Genomic DNA, 19,221 nt, shown 5'->3' on the forward strand with positions numbered 1-19,221 from the left:
TTTCCTGCTGAGCAGGGAGCCTGATGTGGGGCTCGATCCCAGGACCCTGGGATCGCGACTCAAGCCGAAGGCAGACGCCTAACGACTGAGCCACCCAGGTGCCCCATATTTTAGGAGTTTTTAACTTTAGATTTACTATATATTTTTGGTTAAGTTTTGGGAGAGGTGTTAAGGTCAGTGTCTAAATTCATTTTTTGTTTTTTTTGGTTTATCTTTTGCATGTGGATATCCACTCTTTCTAGAAAAGACTTTTTCTCAGGGAGCCTGGGTGGCTAAGTCAGTTAAGTGTCCAACTCTTAATTTCGGTTCAGGTCATGGTCTCAGGGTCATGGGATTGATCCCCATGTTGGGCTCCACACTCCGCCAGAGCCTGCTTCAGATTATCTTTCTCCCTCTCCCTGTGCCCTCAAACCCCCGCTCATGCATGCGCTCTTCTCTCAAAATCCTTTTTATTTTTTTTAAAGATTTTATTTATTTATTTGACAGAGAGAGCAACAGCAGGAACACAAGCAGGGGGAGTGGGAGAGGGAGAAGCAGGCTTCCCGCCAAGCAGGGAGCCCGATGCGGGGCTTGATCCCAGGACCCTGGGATCATGACCTGAGCCAAAGGCAGAAAAAGTCTTTTAAAAAAAGACTTTTTCAGGGCACCTGGGTGGCTCAGTCAGTTGGGCGTCTGCCTTCGGCTCGGGTCATGGTCTCAGGGTCCTGGGATCGAGCCCCACATCGGGCTCCCTGCTCAGAAGAAGAGAAGTCTGCTTCTCCCTCTGCCTCAAAAAAAAAAAAATAAATAAAAATAAATAAAAAAAATAAAAAAAGACTTTTTCTCGGGCACCTGGGTGGCTCAGTTGGTTAAGCGACTGCCTTCAGCTCAGGTCATGATCCTGGAGTCCCAGGATCGAGTCCCGCATCGGGCTCCCTGCTCAGCAGGGAGTCTGCTTCTCCCTCTGACCCTCCCCCCCCTCATGTGCTCTCTCTCTCTCATTCTCTCTCTCAAATAAATAAAATCTTAAAAATAAAATAAAATAAAAAAGACTTTATGAATTGCCTTTTTGTCCTTTGTCAACGATCAGTTGACTACATTTGTGTGCGTCTATTGGAAAGCAGTTGACTTCTGCATCCTTCAGCCTTGCTATGCTGTTATTAATTTTCAGAGTGATCTCTGAAATTGTTGGGGAATCTATCAGATATTCTACATAGAAAACCATGTGTTATGTAACTCACAGGTTTATTTTTTGCTTCCCAATCTATATAACTTTTATTTCCTTTTGTTAACTACTGCATTAGCTAGGTCTTCCAGGACAATAAAGAATAGGAGTGATGAGAAGAGACTTCTTACCTTGTTCTTTATCTTACCAGAAAAGCAACTGTCTCTCACCATTAATATGTTAACTACAATTTTCACGTAGATATTCTTTTTCAGAAATAGGAACTCCTCCTCTCTATTCCTAGTGTGTTACCATAAGTGTGTGTTGGGTTTTATCAAATGTTTTTTTCATTTTCACCTCCTTTTATTCCTCATATTAGTAATCTCTGTCTTTTCTCACTTAGATTGACTAGTCATTTACCAATTCCATTAATCATTTCAAAGAACTAGCTTTTGGTTTTCTTTATATTGTCTCTTAATTTCCTGTAATTTTTAATGTCTTTTGTAAGTCTTACCATTTTATTTTCCTTATTTTTATTGAGATATAATTGACATGTAACATTAGTTTCAGGTGTACAACATAATGGCTTGGTATTTGTATATATTGTGAAATATTTCCACAATAAGTCTGGTTAACATCCTTCATTGTACATAGTTACAGTTTCTTTACTTATCATAGATATTTAAGATCTACTTAGCAACTTACAAATATTCAGTATTACAGTATTATGAGCTGTAGTCACCATGTTGTATGCTGCATCCCCATGACTTATTTTGAATAAGTAACATATTTTGAATAAGAGAGTGTTATGCCTCCAGAGTCGTTCTTAAGATTGTTTTGACTACTTACTTATTTTATAACTGAAAGTTTGTACCTTTTGACCTCCCTTCACCCATTTTCCCCACCCTTCACCTCTGGCAGCCAACAATTTGTTTTCTGTATGAGTTTGGGTTTTTGTTTTATTTATTTATTTATTTATTTTTGGATTTATTTAGAATGTGTGCATGCACGATGGGGAGGGGCAGAGGGAGAGAGAGTCTCAAGCAGACTCTGCCTAAGTGGGGAGCCTGATGTGGGTCTTGATCTCACGACCCTGAGATCATGACCGGACCTGAAACCAAGAGTGGGATCCTTAACCGACTGTACCACCGGGCACCCCTGTGTTTTTGTTTTTAGATTCCACATGTAAGTGAGATCATACAGTATTTGTTGTTCTGACTTATTCCACTTAGCATAATGTTCTCAAAGTCTGTCTAGGTGTTAATGGTAAGATTTTGGGATGCCTGGGTGGCTCAGTCGGGTGAGCCCCCGACTCGATTTTGGCTCAGGTCGTGAGATTGAGCCCCTGTGGAGCCTGCTTAAGAGTCTCTGTCTCCCTCTGCCCCTTCCTGCTGTCTTTCTCCCCTTCAAAAAAAAAGGGCAATATTTTATTCTTTTTTATGGCTGAATAATATTCTATTAATATTTATCAGTTTGTCCATTGGTGAACACTTGTTTCCGTATCTTGGCTATTGTAAATAATCGTGAATATAGGCTGCATGTATTTTTTCCAGTTAGTTTTTTTCCAGTAAATACCCAGAAGTGGTATTGTTGGATCACATGGTCATTGTATTTTTAATTTAAAAAAAAATTTTTTTTTAAAGATTTTTTTTTTTTATTTATTCATTTGAGACACAGAGATACAGAGAGAGAGAGAGAGAGAGAGAGAGGGAGAGAGCATGAGCAGGGAGAGAGGCAGAGGGAGAGGGAGAAGCAGGCTCCCTGCCGAGCAGGAAGCCCGATGCGGGTCTCGATCCCAGGACGCTGGGATCACGACCTGAGCCGAAGGCAGACGCTTAACCATCTGAGCCACCCAGGCGCCCCTGTATTTTTAATTTTTTAAGGACTCTCCATACTGTGTCCATAGTGGCTGCACCAATTTACATTCCCAATTACAGTGCAGAAAGGTTCCTTACATCTTCACCAACACTTGTTATTTGTCTTTTTGATACTGGCCATTCTGTCAAGTGTGAGGTGATATCTCACTGTGGTTTTGATTTGCATTTCCCTGATGATTACTGATGTTGAGCACCTTTTCATATACCTGTTGTCCATCTGTATGTGTTCTGTGGATAAATGTCTATTTAGATCCTCCGCCCATTTTATTTTTTAATTGGATTCTTTTTTGGTGTTGAGTTTTATGAGTTCTTTATATGTTTTGGATATAACCCCTTGGATATAACCAGAGATACGATTTGTAAATATTTTTTCCCATTGAATAGGTTGCCTTTTTATTATATTGATGATTTCCTTTGCAATGCAGAAGCTTTTTAGTTTGATACAGACCCACTTGTTGATTTTTGCTCCTGTTGCCAGATCTAAAAAGTCATCTTTAAGATTGATGTCAAGGGGCTTACCACCTCTTTTCTTCTAGGAATTTTATGGAGTCATGTCTTACACTCAAGTCTTTAATCCATTTTGAATTGATTTTTTTATATGGTGTAAGAAAGTGGTCCAGTTTTCCCAGCACCATTTATTGAAGAGACTGTCCTTCCTCCCATTGTATATGTTTCCTTTGTTGTAAATTAATTGACCACGGAGTGTGGGTTTATTTCTGTATTCTCTGTTCTATTCCACTGATCTGTATGTCTGTTTTTATGCCAATGCCTTACTGTTTTGATTGCTATGGCTTTGTAACACATTTTGAATAAGAGAGTGTTATGCCTCCAGATTCATTCTTAAGATTGCTTGACTACTCAGTCTTTGTGGTTCCATGCAAATTATAGGATTGTTCTGTTTCTGTGGAAATGCCATTGAAATTTTGATAGGGATTGCATTGAATCTGTAAATTGCTTTAGATAGTATGGATATTTTAACAGTAGTAATTCTTTCAGTCCATTGAGCATGGAATATATTTGCATTTATTTTGTGTCATCTTCAATTTCTTTAATCAGTGTCTTACAGTTTTCAGTATATAGGCCTTTCACTTTTTTTTATTAATTTTATTCCTATTTTGTTTTTGATGCAATTTTAAGTGGACTATTTTTATCTGTCTGTCTGTCTGAGAGAGAGAGCAAGCACATGAGCACAATCGGGTGGGGGGACCGGCAGGTAGAGGGAGAAGCAGGCTCCCTACTGAGCAAGGAGCCTGATGCGGGACTCGATCCCAGGACCCTGGGATCATGACCTGAGCTGAAGGCAGATGCTTAACTGACTGAGCCACCCAGGTGTCCCCTGGACTATTTTTTAAATTTTTTTAAGTTTTTTAATTCCAATATAGTTAACCCACCTTTAAAAATTTTTTATTAAGGTGGACTGTTTTCTTAATTTCTCTTTCTGATAGTTGCTTATTAGTGCAAAGAAATGTAACCAAACAATTTTTTGGTGGAGTCTTTAGAGTTTTCTATATACAGACAGTCCCCAACTTAATGATTCAACTCGAGATTTTTTGACTTTTTGATGGTGCAAAAGCAATACACATTCAGTAGAAACCATACTCTGAATTTTTGTTTTTCCGTTCTCGGTATGCAGTACAAGATTCTCTTGTGATGCTAGGTGGCACCAGCAGCCAACGTAGTGTCCGGTCGGCTACACAGTCATGAGGGTAAATGCCCGTTACAGTTAAAACCCTTGTGTCCCTATACAACCGTTCTGGGTTTTTTTTTGTTAAAGATTTTTGTTTACTTATGTCAGAGAGAGAGAGAGAGCACAAGCAAGGGGAGCAGGAGAGGGAGAAGCAGACTCCCCGCTGAGCAGGGAGCCCGATGCAGGGCTCGATCCCAGGATCCTGGGATCATGACCTGAGCTGAAGGCAGACGCTCAACTCACTGAGTCACCCAGGCGCCCCAACCGTTCTGTTTTTTTTACTTTCAGTATGGTATTTAATAAACTACACGAGATATTCAACACTATTAAAAATAGGCCTCGTGGGTGCCTGGATGGCTCAGTCAGTTTATTTCGGCTCAGGTAATTATCTCAGGGTCATGGGATTGAGCCCTGTGTAGGGCTTCTCGCTCAGCAGGGAGTCTGCTGGAGATTCTCTCTCTCGCCCCCCCCACCACTCTCCCTTTTAAAAGACTTTTTAAAAAACAGTCTTTGTGTTAGATGATTATACCCAACTATAAGTTAATAATATAAGTGTTCTGAGTACAATTAAGGTAGGTTAGGCTAAGCTTGGATGTTCAGTAAGTTAGGTGTATTAAATACATTTTCAGTTTTTATTTATTTATTTATTTTTTTAATTTATTTAACAGAGAGAGAGAGAGAGCACAAGTAGGCAGAGCAGCAGACAGAGGGAGAGGGAGAAGCAGGCTCTCCGCTGAGCAGGGAGCCCGATGCGGGGCTCGATCCCAGTACCCTGGGATCATGACCTGAGCCGAAGGCAGCTGCTCAACCGACTGAGCCACCCAGGTGCCCCACATTTTCAGTTTTTAAAAAAATTTTTATTCATTTGAGAGAGAGAGCATGAGCGGGGGGGGGGAGGCGGGAGGCAGAGGGAGCATGCTCCCCACTGAGCCGGGAGCTCAACGCGGGACTTGATCCCAGAACCCTGAGCTGAAGGCAGATGCTTAACTATCTGAGCCACCCAGGTCCCCCTACGTTTTCAATTTAGAGATATTTCCAATTTATGATGTTATCAGTACATAACACAATCATAAGTTGAGGAAGATCTGTAGAATATCATGTCATCTACAAATAGACCCTTTTACCTTGTTTTTTTCTAATCTGGGTGCCATTTTACTGTTTCTTGCCTAATTGCCCTGGCTAGAACTTCCAGTTTTATGTAGTGGGCAATCTTCTCTTGTTCCTGATCTTAGGGGAGAAACTTTCACCTTTTCAGCATTGAGTATGAGGTTATCTGTGGGCTTGTCTTATATGGCCTTTATTATGTTAAGGTACTTTCTGTGTATACCCACTTTGTTGAGAGTTTTTATCATAAATGGATGTTGAACTTTGCCATATGCCTTTTCTGCATCTATTGAGATAATCATGATTTTTAATCTTCATTTTGTTAATATGGTTTATCACATTGATTTGTAGATACTGAACCATACTTGCATCATGGAATAAATCCCACTTGATCATGGTACATGATCTTTTTAGTGTGTTGTTGGACTCACTTTGGTAGTATTTTATTGAGGACTTTTCTAGCTTATGTTCATCTGGGATATTGGATTATAATGTTCTTATGGCATCTTTGTCTGGTTTTGGTATCAGGGTAACACTGGCCTCATAAAATTAGTTTAGAAGTGTTCCCTCCTGTTTTTTAGTAAGAGTTTGAGAAGGATTTGGTATTACTTTTTCTCTGAATGTTTGGTGGAGTTTACCAGTGAAGCCATCTGGTCCTGGACTTCTGTTTGTTGGGATGTTTTTGATTACTGGTTGACTCTTTTTACTAGTAATCAGTCTGTTCAGATTTTCAGCTTCTTCATAATTCAGTCTTGATATGTATTTTGTTTCTAAGAGTTTATCCCTGTCTTCTAGGTTGTCCAATTTTTTGGTGTATAATTGTTCAGTAGTCTCTTATGACCCTTTGTATTTCTCTTGTACCAGTTGTAATGTCTCCTTCATTTCTGATTTTATATATTTGAGTCCTCTTTTTTTCTTGGTGACTCTAAAGGTCTGTCCATTTTGTTTATCTTATCAAAAAACCAACTCTTAGTTTCACTGATTTTTTTTTCTATTGTCTTTTTAATTTGTATTTTATTTATTTCCTCTTTGATCTTTGTTATTTCTTTCCTTCTAACTTTGGACTTCCTTTTTTCTAGTTCCTTGAGGTATAAAGTTGGGTTTATTTGAGATCTTTCTTGATGTAAGCATTTATTGCTATGAACTTCCTTCTTGGAACTGCTTTTGCTGCATCTCTTAAGTTTGGGTATGTAGTGTTACCATTTTCATTTGTCTCAAGGTATTTTTTTACTTCTCAGTTGATTTTTTTCACATTGGTTGTTTAGTAGCTTGTTATTTCATCCACACCTATTTGTGAATGGTCCAGTTTTCTCCTTGCAGTTGATTTCTAGGCCTACCATTATGGTTGGAAAAGATGCTTGATACGACTTTAATCTTCTTAAGTTTATTAAGACTTGTTTTGTGGCCTAATATATGATCTCTTGTGGAGAATGTTCTGTGTGCACTTAAGAATGTGTATTTTGTGTATTCTGTTGCTTTTAGATGGAATGTCTGTTAAGTCCATCTGGTTTAATGTGTCATTTAAATTCAGTGTTTCCTTATTGATTTTTTTGTCTGGATGATATATCCACTGATGAAAATAGGATATTAAAGTCCCCCACTATTATTGTATTGCTGTTTCTCCCTTTAGGTCTGTTCATATTTGCTTTATATATTTAGGTGCTCCTATTTTGAGTATATAAACATTCACAAATATTATATCCTCCTAATGGGATTCACCCCTTTATTATTATATAATGACCTCCTTTGTTTCTTATTACAGTCTTTGTCTTAAAGCCTATTTTGTGTCATACAAAATAGCTAGTTTTATTTTGGTTTTATTTATTTATTTTTTAAGATTTTATTTATTTATTTGACAGAGAGGTAGCGAGAGCAGGAACACAAGCAGGGGGAGCGCGGTAGGAGGAGAAGCAGGCTCCCCACCTAGCAGGGAGCCCAGGACTCTGGGATCATGACCTGAGCCGAAGGCAGACGCTTAACAACTGAGCCACCCAGGCACCCTATTTTGGTTTTCATTTGCATGGAATATGTTTTCCATCCTGTCACTTTGAATCTGTAGGTCTTTACACCTCAGGTCTTTTGTAAGCAGTATAGATTTTTATTATTTTTTTAAAGATTTTATTTATTTATTTGAGAGAGCGTGTGCAGACACAAGCAGGGGAGAAGGAGAAGCATGCTCCCCACCAAGTAGGGAGCCCGATGTGGGGCTCAATTCCAGGACTCTGGGATCATGACCTGAGCCAAAGGCAGCCGTTCATCCGACTGAGCCACCCAGGTGCCCCAGCAGTATAGATTTTTAAAAGTACGTTCAGCCACTCTGTGTCTTTTGATTGGAGAATTTTTTTTTTTTTAAGATTTATTTATTTGAGAGAGTGAGAAAGAGAGTACATGAGAGGGGGGAGGGTCAGAGGGAGAAGCAGGCTCCTCGCTGAGCACGGACCCCGATGCGGGACTCGATCCCGGGACTCCAGGATCATGACCTGAGCCGAAGGCAGTTGATTAATCAGCTGAGCCACCCAGGCGCCCTTGATTGGAGAATTTAGTCCATTAACATTTTAAAGTAATTATTGGTAGGTATGTACTAATTGCCATTTTGTTCACTGTTTTCTGGCTGTTTTGTAATTTGTTCTTGGTTTCTTCTTTTGTGATTGATAATTTTCTGTAGGAATATGTTTAGATTCCTTTCTCTTTTGTGTGTCTACTATAGGTCTTTGTGATTACCATGAGGTTAGTACTAGAAAGCTTATATTTATAACAATCTATTTTAAGTTGATAACAATTTGAGTGCATTCTAAAACTCTACATTTTTATCCCCCCCACCCCGTTTTATGTTTTTGATATCACAATTTACATCTTTGTGTCTCAGTTAACAAGTTAGTGAAGTTATTTTCATACTTTTGTCTTTTAACCTCAACTTTCATATGATTAACTCACCACCTTCCTGGGGATGGGTATTAAGGAGGGCACGTACTGCATGGAGCACTGGGTGTTATAAAAAAAAACAATGAATCATGGATCACTTCATCAAAAACTAATGATGTATGGTGACTAACATAATAAAGTAAAATTAAAAACAAAACAAAAAAAACTCACCACCTTTACATTAATCTGAATTTTACTATATATTTGCCTTTAACAATATAATTTGTACTTTCATATTTTCTTGTTACTAATTAGCATCCTTTCATTTCAACTTAAAGAAGTTCCTTTTACATGGCTTGCAAGGCCAGTCTACTGGTGATGAACTCCTTTAGCTTTTGCTTCGTTGGGAAACTCTTTTTTTCTCCAGTTCTGAAAGACAGCTTTATGAGTTGAGTTTTCTTCATTAGCATTTTTTTTCTTTTTTTAAAAAGATTTTGTTTATTTATTTGTCAGAGGGAGAGAACGAGTGAGCACAAGCAGGAGTGGCAGGCAGAGGGAGAAGCAGGCTCCCTGCTGAGCAAGGAGACCGATATGGGGCTGGATCCCAGAACCCTGGGATCATGACCTGAGCCGAAGGCAGATGCTTAACCAACTGAGCCACCCAGACGTCCCTAGCAGTTTTTTTTTTATTATGTTAGTCACCATTCATTACATTATTAGTTTTAGATGTAGTGTTCCATGATTCATTGTTTGCCTATAACACCCAGTGCTCCATTCAGTATGTGCCCTCTTTAATACCCATCACCATGCTAACCCTTCCCCCCACCCACCTCCCCTCTAAAACCATCAGTTTGTTTCTCAGAGTCCATAGTCTCTCATGGTTTGTCTCCCCCTCTGATTTCCCCCCCTTCATTTTTCCTTTTCTACTATCTTCTTTTTTTTTTTTTTTTAACATATAATGTATTATTTGTTTCAGAGGTAAAGGTCTGTGATTCATCAGTCTTACACAATTCACAGCACTCACCATAGCACATACCCTCCCCAGTGTCCGTCACCCAGCCACCCCATCCCTCCCAACCCCCACCACGCCAGCAACCCTCAGTTTTTTCCCTGAGATTAAGAATTCCTCATATTGGGCGCCTGGGTGGCTCAGTTGGTTGAGCGACTGCCTTTGGCTCAGGTCATGATCCTGGAGTCCCGGGATCGAGTCCCACATCGGGCTCCCTGCTCAGCAGGGAGTCTGCTTCCCCCTCTGACCCTCCCCCCTCTCATGTGCTCTCTCATTCTCTCTCTCAAATAAATAAATAAAATCTTAAAAAAAAAAAAATTCCTCCTATCAGTGAGACCATATGATACTTGTCTTTCTCTGATTGACTTATTTTGCTTAGCATAATACCCTCTAGTTCCATCCACGTGGTTGCGAATGGCAAGACTTCGTGTTTTTTGATGGCCCTAGCATTCCTGCCCCCCCCCCCCCAGCACTTTGGATATATCACAGCACTCCTTTCTAGCCTGCAAAGTTTTTGCTGAAAAATCTGATGATCTTATGGGAGTTCCCTTGTACATAAGTTTGTTTTTTTTTTTCTCTTGCTGGTTTAAGAGCCTCTCCTTGTCTTCAGCTTTGACATTATAATGCTTCTTGGTGTGAGTCTCATTGAGTTCTGGGATTCCTGGATCTTGATGTTTGTTTCCTTCTCCAGGTTAGGTACGTTTCTGGCCATTATTAAAGTTAAGTTTTCTGCTCCTTTCTCTCCTCTTTGGGAGTTCAATAATGCAGACGTTGGTCAGCTTGATGTAGTCACATAACTCCCTTAAGCTGTTTTCACTCTTTTTCATTCTTTTTTCTTTTTGCTGTTCTGATTGGGTAAGTTCTGCCCTGTCTTCATTTTTCAATTCAGTTATTCTTCAGCTCTATGATTTCTATTTGGTACTTTGTTTTCTGTTTGTTGAAATTCTCACTTTTTTCATCCATTCTTCTCCTGAGCAAGGTGAGCATTTTTATCACTGTTATTTTGAACTCTTTATCAGATAAATCACCTGTCTCCTTTTCATTAAGGTCTTTTTCTAAGGTTTTATATTTTGCTTTTTTGGGAATATATTATTGTTTCTTTGGTTTCCTTGACACTATTGGGTTTTATTTTTATTTTTTTAAAGATTTTATTTATTTATTTGACAGAGAGAGACACAGCAAGAGAGGGAACACAAGCAGGGGGAGTGGGAGAGGGAGAAGCAGGCTTCCCGCAAGCAGGGAGCCCGATGTGGGGCTCGATCCCAGGACCCTGGGACCATGACCCGAGCCGAAGGCAGACGCCCAACGACTGAGCCACCCGGGTGCCCCGACACTGTTGGGTTTTATGTGTTAGATAAAACAGCCACCTCTCCCAGTCTTGAAGGAATGACCTCATGGAAGAGAGCCCTTTATTGTCTCTTAAACCTTTGTGATTGTCCAAGAAGGCTATTTTTAGTTGCTCCCAGTGATTGAGGCAGTGCCCCCAAGAGGAGGATCTCAGGCAGCACCTAGATTCAGGCTGATTAGAAGGCAGACCCTCAGGCAGCAGCTTTTAAAGTTTGCAACATAACCTCTTTCAGGTGAAGACTGGGAGGTGAACATTTCTGCCTGCTTCCTCTGCTCTGAGCCCTGGGTAATAACCAGTTAGGAATGGTTTCTTTCTTTGGTACCATCCCATTGAGTACAAGCCCTGCTGGCCACCAAAGGCAGGATATTAAGGGACTCCAGGGCATGTGTACGAGCTCTTATGTTAGAGATTCGTATGGCACGGGGGGCCTGAGGCAGGGCAGAGGAAGCATGTAAAGATGGTGCCCACTTGTTAGAAGATGGAGGAGAGACAGTGAAGTATGCCTCAAACTGAGAAGGCACTTTGAGACCAAAAACAAAACAGGCCACTTCATACAGTTTACAGTTTTATTCAGGCTAACTTATTGATGGGAGAGTGGGCAGAGGATGGTCCAGGCAGCTGCAGAGTTACTCTCCACAAGTCCAGGCCTCAGTCCACAGATTTTCTAGAGGAAGGGGACACACAGGAGGACACTGCAGTGAGGTCAGAGAGCGTGCACGCCCCTAATGGACAGCTGGCCTTTAATCGGATCTTGTGGCACCACCTGTGATTGATGGAAGGCCAAAACAAGCATCCCCTCATTCCAGCCATGGTGGGCATTCCTTACGTGTGTATATTGACCTCCGAGGGGCCAGGAACAGGAAGGCCCAGGCAAAGTCACTGAGCGAACCTGGACAGGGTCGGAGGCCCGTATTGTCAGCACTCCTGCACCTCTGTCCCGCCCCCACCCCCCGCCCCCCTGATCTCCAGAGAGGATGTAGGCTGGGTCCTCGGTGTGTGTTTAATTAGAAGCTCACCCTTCAGACGACGGCTGTGAAGATAAACTAATAGGCCTCTCTGACAGAGACTGGGTGCCTCGGTCTGTTGCCTCTTTGCTGTGCCCTGAGAATGGTGGTAGCCAGTTAAGAACTCTTTCTCCATTTGTTACAGTCTTGTGGGACCCACGGGCGTAAGCTCCACTGACCGCCAGAGCCAAGCAATCTAGAGGTGTTCCCTGGGCAGCAAAAATTTTCTGCAAAAATCAAGAGTGTCAGGCCAGGGCGTGTGCTCCTGGGAGATACGGGAGAGCTGCAGTGAGGCAGAGGGAGAGCACACAAATTGTCTGTTTTTGGAGAACATTTCAGTAAGCCCCTAGATGTATGTTAAATTAGATGCCTGCCTTTCAAGCTGACACTTTAAGATTAGCAAGCAAGCCTCGTTTGTTTTTTGTTTTTTGGGGTTTTTTTTGTTTGTTTTTTAAATAGAGCAGGGAGGGGCAGAAGGAAAGGGAGAAAGAGAATCATAAGCAGGCTCCATGCCCATCTCACGACTTGAGGTAAAATCAAGAGTCAGACGCTTAACCGAACGAGCCACCCTGGCACCCCTCAAACAAGCCACTTCAACAGAAAGTCTGGGTGCTTTGCAGTCAGCTGCTTCTATGCTGGGTCCTGGGCTGGGTGAGTCTGCACATGTGAGCCTTTTAAGAACTGTTTCAGTTGGCTATAGCCTTCTTGGTCCCATGGATGCAGGCTCCGTTGGCTTTCAAAGGTAGATGTTTGGGGGCTCATCTTCAAGTTCAGGTCTTAAGAGTAGGGGGTACCAGAAGTGCGGTTCAGAACCTTCACTCCTCAGGGAGAAGCTTGGGATTTTGAGTTCCCTCCTGATTGTGGGTTGCTGCACCAGGGGTGGGGTTTATGGCAAGATTGTGTCTCAGCCTCTCTTACCAGCTTTCATGTGGTTTGTTTGCTCATTCATCCAGTGTGTAGGAGCTGCTTAGCTAGTTTTTGGGGTTTGGGTTTTTCCAAGGAAATTATTCCATATGTAGATGTAGATTCAGTGTGTCTGTGGGAGAAAGTAAGTTCAGGATCGTTGTGTGTCACCATCATGACCTGGACTGTTTTATTCTCCTTAAGGTTTAATTTGTCGTTCTTTATTGTTTCCTCAAGTAGTTGCTTACATTATTGTCGATCTTTTTTTTTTTTTTTCCTTTGGTTTATTTGTTCAATGGTATAAATTTCCTTCTAGGCTTCTACAATTGCTCCACCAGACAACTTTTGATAAATTCTATTTTTATATTGTTCAAAATAATAATGATTTCTTTAGACTTTTTGATCCCGATATTTAGAAGTTTTTTATCTCCATGTCTTTGGGGTTTTCCAACTGCTTTCCTGTTACTGATTTCTAGATTAATGCTGCTGTTTCCTGAGAACATATTTTGTATGTTTTCTGTTCTTTCAAATTTAAGGTGTTTTATATCCCAGAAGGCAGTTTGTCTTGGTGAATGTTGCATGTGAACCTGAAAAGAATGTGTATTTGCTGTTGATGACATACTCCATGGATTTCCTGATTTTCTTCCTCCTGAAACTCTTATGTTACTGATATGGGGGTCTTGATGGGTCCAACTTTATGAGTTTTTGCCTAACATGTTTTGCTACTCTGTTATTAATGCACATACACAGAAAGGATTGTTCTATTTTCCTGGAGATTTGACCCCTTTATCAATACATGATTCCCTCTTTATCTGATATTTCCTTGCTTTGAAGTAGGCTTTGTCTGAAATTAATATGCTCTGCCAGCTTTCTTTTGATTACTGTTGGCATGGTGTATCTTTCTCCATCCTTTTAAGTTAATTTGTGTCTATATTTAGTTCTTTTTAATGTGCTGTTATAGTATGTCTTTCATTTGTAGGGTTTAGGCCATTGATGTTTAAAGTGGTTATTGATAATGTTGATTAATATCTACTGTGCTTTTTACTCTTTTTTAAAAAAGTTGTCCTTGTTTCTTTGTCTTCCACCATTTTTCTGCCGGCTTTAGCTTTAATTGAGCATTTTATCTCTTCTCAGCATATCAATTATAGTTTTTTGACTTTGTTTTCCTGAGTTTACCTTATGTCAGCGTATTCCTAATTTCTCCCTGTCCCTTGTAACATTGTCATTCATTTCACTTATCCAAAAGCTATTACTGAATACAAAAGTGATATCTGTCAGATGAATGGATAAAGAAGATGTGGTATATATATACAATGGAATATTATGCAGCCATCAAAAGGAATGAGATCTTGCCATTTGCAACGACGTGGATGGAACTGGAGGGTATTATGCTGAGCGAAATAAGTCAAACAGAGAAAGACATGTATCATATGACCTCACTGATATGAGGAATTCTTAATCTCAGGAAACAAACTGAGGGTTGCTGGAGTGGGGGGTGGGGTGGGAGGGATAGGGTGACTGGGTGATAGACACTGGGGAGGGTATGTGCTCTGGTAAGCGCTGTGAATTGTGCAAGACTGTTGAATCTCAGATCTGTACCTCTGAAACAAATAATGCAATATATGTTAAAAAAAAAAAAGAAGAAGAAGAAGGTAGCAGGAGGGGAAGAATGAAGGGGGAAAATCGGAGGGGTAGACAAACCATGAGAGTTGATGGACTCTGAAAAACAAACTGAGGGTTCTAGAGGGGAGGGGGGTGGGAGGAGGGGTTAGCCTGGTGATGGGTATTAAAGAGGGCACGTTCTGCATGGAGCACTGGGTGTTATGCACAAACAATGAATCATGGAACACTACATCTAAAACTAATGATGTAATGGATGGGGATTAACAATAAAAAAATTTTTCTAAAAAGTGATACCTGTCAGATTTGTTAGTAAAAGAAAAGGTATTTTACCTTCATTAATTTCTTTCCTAATGCTCTGCCTTTCTTATTTACCTCCCGATGAATTTCGTGTTTCTTGAAAAACAGGTGTACTCATGTCAAATTCCTCAATGTTTGCCTCAGAAAGTCTTTATTTCTTCCTTGTTTTTGAAGAATAATTTTAACACAGAATTGTAGGATGGTGGTTTTTTACTTTCAGCACTTTAAGTGTTTTGCTCCAGTCTCTTCTTGCTGAAATGGTTTCAGAAAGAAGTCCAATTTAATTCTTACCTCTGTTTCAGTGTAACTGAGGTTTGTTTTTCCCTGCTCTGGCTTCTTTCACTATAATCTCTTTGTTTTCGATTTTTCTCCAGTTTGAATAGGATATGCTTGAATTTGCATTTTTGGTTGTTTGGGTTTTTTTCCCCTTCATATTTTGTGCTCTCTTAGCTACCCAGATCTGCAGTTTGCAATCTCGAATGGTAGGAAGATGCAGTGATTATTGCTTCACTTACTTTTTCTGTCTTTATTTCTATCAGTTATTCCCACTGTGTGTATTTTACCCTTGTCATTATCCCAGAGTTCTTGGATATTGTGTTCTTTTTTTTCTGTTTGCTTAGGCCCCAGTGAAACAGATTCTTCTGAGGACAGGCCTTGTTAAGAATAGAATATTCTGGGCATATTTCAAAATAGCTTCTTTTCTGTCTCCAATTTTGAAGACCGTGGTTTGCCCTGTGTCCTCACTTCTCTGATGGGTCAAAGAAGAGTTGTTTAATTTTTTTTGCTTTTTCCTTGTGAGGGAGAGACTGCTTCTAAGTTCATTATATTGAACCCCCCCCTTCCCAAAAAAGAAAAAAAAAACCCAAGTCTCTGACTCCGATTTTTGATGTTTGACTGCTCACAGCTTTGAAGCTCATCCCTCCTTCTTCCTCCTTGGTCCACTTCTGCCCAAGGCAGTAAGAAGGCCTAGTGCTTCCTGCTTTGGCAGTGGCAAGAGGTTCAGTTCATGCCGGCGCCTGCCCTTGTGTGTGAACCTTTAGTCCACTCACAACCTCGGGGGAGAAAAAGGTCTGCATGCCGTTCCCTGCTTTTTCAAGCCATTTCAGGCCTGCCTGAGAGGCCTGCCTTCCTCCCCAGAGACCTCAGTTATACCCTGTGGGCAGCATGTGGTGTCCTCAACTAAGGGACTCCCGCACTCGGGTTTGCTGTTGTGCTTCTGTCCAGCACAGCCGAACTCCTAAGTGAGAGGAGATAAGAGGCCCCCTCGAGAGCGCTGGTCAGGAAACTTCCTCCCGAAGTTGGAGAATGGCCATTTTATGTTCTTTTGGAGGAAAGCACTGCTGAATCCTTTATGTATTTAATAATCATGAACAGATTCACCATCAAACCATTGTGGATGTCAGGAAACTCCCTCGCAACCTGCACTTCTTAACCTGTTCGTCAGGGTTGGCACGGGCCAGAGGACGCTGTTACAGTTGGACCAAAAAAGAGTTCCTCTAGCACCTTTTCATCTCAGTGTGTGTCCTAAAAAGTGAGCAGCAGCCCTGAGGCTCATGTGGATAGGGTTTTTGTGGAGATCTCTGAGCCCTAACTTCTGAGTAACTTCCTGGCTCCACGAAGTGGGACAGAGAGAATGGAAAAACTGAGTGCAATAAGAATTACACAAAGTGAAAAGTTCTACTTCTTCACAGGAATATTTTCATTTATCCAGCTACATCTGGCTACTTCTAACGGCCTTCAGGCCGATATGGCAAGCTGATCCTTGTTACAAGTTGCATTTCCACAGGCCTCCTGGACTCTCATGTTTGGTGATGGGACTAGAAGAAAAAGCTTCCAGTTCTTCATTGTGTTTTATTCATTAAAACCTCATGCAGATTTGACCCCGTACATCATGGAGTGCTGAGTTAAATGGTAGGTAAGAAGGAAGGAGATGAGAGAGTTTTTCTCAAAAGGAATTAGTGTGCTTAAAATAATACTTGTTTCATTTGTATAGCATTTCTCTCATTTCTCCAAGGTGCTCTAGACCCTGCCATTAGAGAACAGTAACATTTAAAGTGATCATAGTAAAGATGAATAAATAATTTGCATGTGTTCATGATGCTGTTAAATTTATGAGGAAGTGTGAACAGAAAGTAAGATTCTCATGACCAAGACATAAATGTTTGGAGACCACAGAATCATACATAACCTTCCTATAAATTGAGCATAAATCCCCAGTGCTGTCAGACTCATGTATGCTCCTGTAAACATATTTGGGATGTTTTAGGACTCAGTGACCTTTGAGGATGTGGCTGTGAACTTCAGCCTGGAAGAGTGGGCTTTACTGGATTCTTCGCAGAAGAAACTTTACAGAGATGTGATGCGGGAAACCTTCAGAAACCTGGCCTCAATAGGTAAAGATGATGACATTCTTACCAAACTTTGGCAATTAGAGAACAAGTATTTCTTGCCCATCAGTCTTATTCTGACGTGTGGGAAAAGAGTACATTAGTAAGCTAAGTTCATCATAGACCTAAAATCTAGCAATTTTTCTATAATTTCTAATAACATGGAATTTTTTCTCCATCTGCATTTTAGAGAAAAAATGGAAAGATCATGACACCGAAGATAGGTACAATACCCAGGGGAGAAGACTAAGGTGAGTCACGCAGTGTAGCAGTGTCCCACATGAGAATCCTATGTCATGAATTTTTAAAAGCCAAATTATTCAGGGGTACTGGGTGGCTCAGTCAGTTAAACGTCTGCCTTCAGCTTAGGTCATGATCCCAGGGTCCTGGGATTGAGTCCCACATTGGGCTCCTTGCTCAGTGGGAGCCTGCTTCTCCCTCTCCCTGTCACTCTCCCTGCCTGTTCTCTCTCTCTCTGTCAATTGGATAAATAAAATTGTTAATAAATAAAACACAAGTTATTGAAATTTATCCTTAAATTTTTTTCACTGGAAATATTTACTTAAATGTGACATAGGTGTTGAATGTTTGCAAAACTGTCCACTTGGAAACAGCATAAAGAAACCCCATATGAAAAAAAACCCTCCATATGTTGAGACACCTGGGTGGCTCAGTCGGTTATGTGTCTGCCTTTGGCTCAGGTCATGATCTGAGTCCTGGGACTGAGCCCCACATTGGGCTCCTTGTTCTGCCTGCCACTCCCCCTGCTTGTGCTCACTCTCTCTCGGATGGATGGATGGATGGATGGATGGATGGATGGATAGATAAAAACAACAAAAAAGAAACCCTGTATGTTAATAATCTTTGTTTACATAATAGCTGTGGTCAAGTCCTATTTACGGAGCATTCAGTATATTAACTTTCCAAACAATTCAGAAAGGGCAGGAAACCTTCATTTTGCTGTAAGTTATAAAAATGTAATTCTAATACCCTACTAATATGAATTACTAAGAAATCATTAATAAAATACTTCCCATTTTTTACAGAAGTCATATGGTAGAAAAATGTTGTGAAAGCAAAGAGGGTCATCAGTGTGGAGAAACCATCACCCAGACTCCAGATTTTAATCTGAACAAGAAAACGCCTTCTGGAGTAAAACCACCTGAAGGTCATCAGTGTGGAGAAACCATCACCCAGACTCCAGATCTTAATCTGAACAAGAAAACGCCTTCTGGAGTAAAACCATGTGAATGTAGTGTGTGTGGAAAAGTCTTCGTGCGTCATTCGTCCCTTAATAGGCACATCAGATCTCACACTGGACATAAGCCATATGAGTATCACGAATATGAAGAGAAGCCATATAAGTGTAAGGAATGTGGGAAAGCCTTCAGCTACCGCAAGTCTGTTCACAGACATGAAAGGACTCATACTGGAGAAAAACCCTATGAATGTCAGGAATGTGGGAAAGCTTTTACGTGGCTCACAACTTTCCGAAGACACATGATCACTCACACAGGAGATGGACCTTACAAATGTCAGGAATGTGGGAAAGCTTTTAGTTGTTCTACTTCATTGCGAACACATGAAAGGACTCACACTGGAGAGAAACCCTATCAGTGTAAACAGTGTGGGAAATCCCTCCGGTCCCCTCTGGGTTTGCGAATACACGAAAGAAATCACACTGGAGAGAAACCCTATGAATGTAAGCAGTGTGGTAAAGCCCTCAGTTGTCCCAGTTCCTTTCGAAGACATGAAAGGACTCACACTGCAGAGAAACAGTATGAATGTAAACAGTGTGAGAAAACCTTCAGTTCTCCTCTAGGTTTGCGAATACATGAAAGAATTCACACAGGAGAGAAACCTTATGAATGTAAGGAATGTGGGAAAGCCTTTATTTCTCTGTCAAGCATTCGAACACACATGATCACACACACTGGAGATGGACCTTATAAATGTAAGGAATGTGGGAAAGCCTT

The 19,221-nt window shown here is 40.8% G+C and overlaps 1 protein-coding gene across 2 annotated transcripts in view; it reads left to right on the plus strand.

Moving 5' to 3' along the window:
* LOC118005904 (zinc finger protein 709-like) overlaps positions 1-19,221 on the plus strand; it is a 55,668-nt gene that overhangs the window by 34,686 nt on the left and 1,761 nt on the right. Inside the window, exons 3-6 of one of the 2 annotated variants that reach the window (XM_034998288.1) lie at positions 16,645-16,769; positions 17,125-17,251; positions 17,436-17,496; positions 18,292-19,221. The exon at positions 18,292-19,221 is cut by the window's right edge and continues 1,761 nt beyond it. In XM_034998288.1, the coding sequence (XP_034854179.1) occupies positions 16,767-16,769; positions 17,125-17,251; positions 17,436-17,496; positions 18,292-19,221 (1,121 nt within the window). In that variant the 5' untranslated portion in view covers positions 16,645-16,766. Of the gene's footprint in view, positions 1-16,644; positions 16,770-17,124; positions 17,252-17,435; positions 17,497-18,291 lie in introns of those variants that run through there. The other variant, XM_034998289.1, reaches the window with a different exon arrangement.

This window comes from Mirounga leonina, unplaced genomic scaffold (genome assembly GCF_011800145.1).
Source record: "Mirounga leonina isolate KUSES-001 unplaced genomic scaffold, KU_Mleo_1.0 Mir_94, whole genome shotgun sequence".
NCBI classification, from domain to species: domain Eukaryota; kingdom Metazoa; phylum Chordata; class Mammalia; order Carnivora; family Phocidae; genus Mirounga; species Mirounga leonina.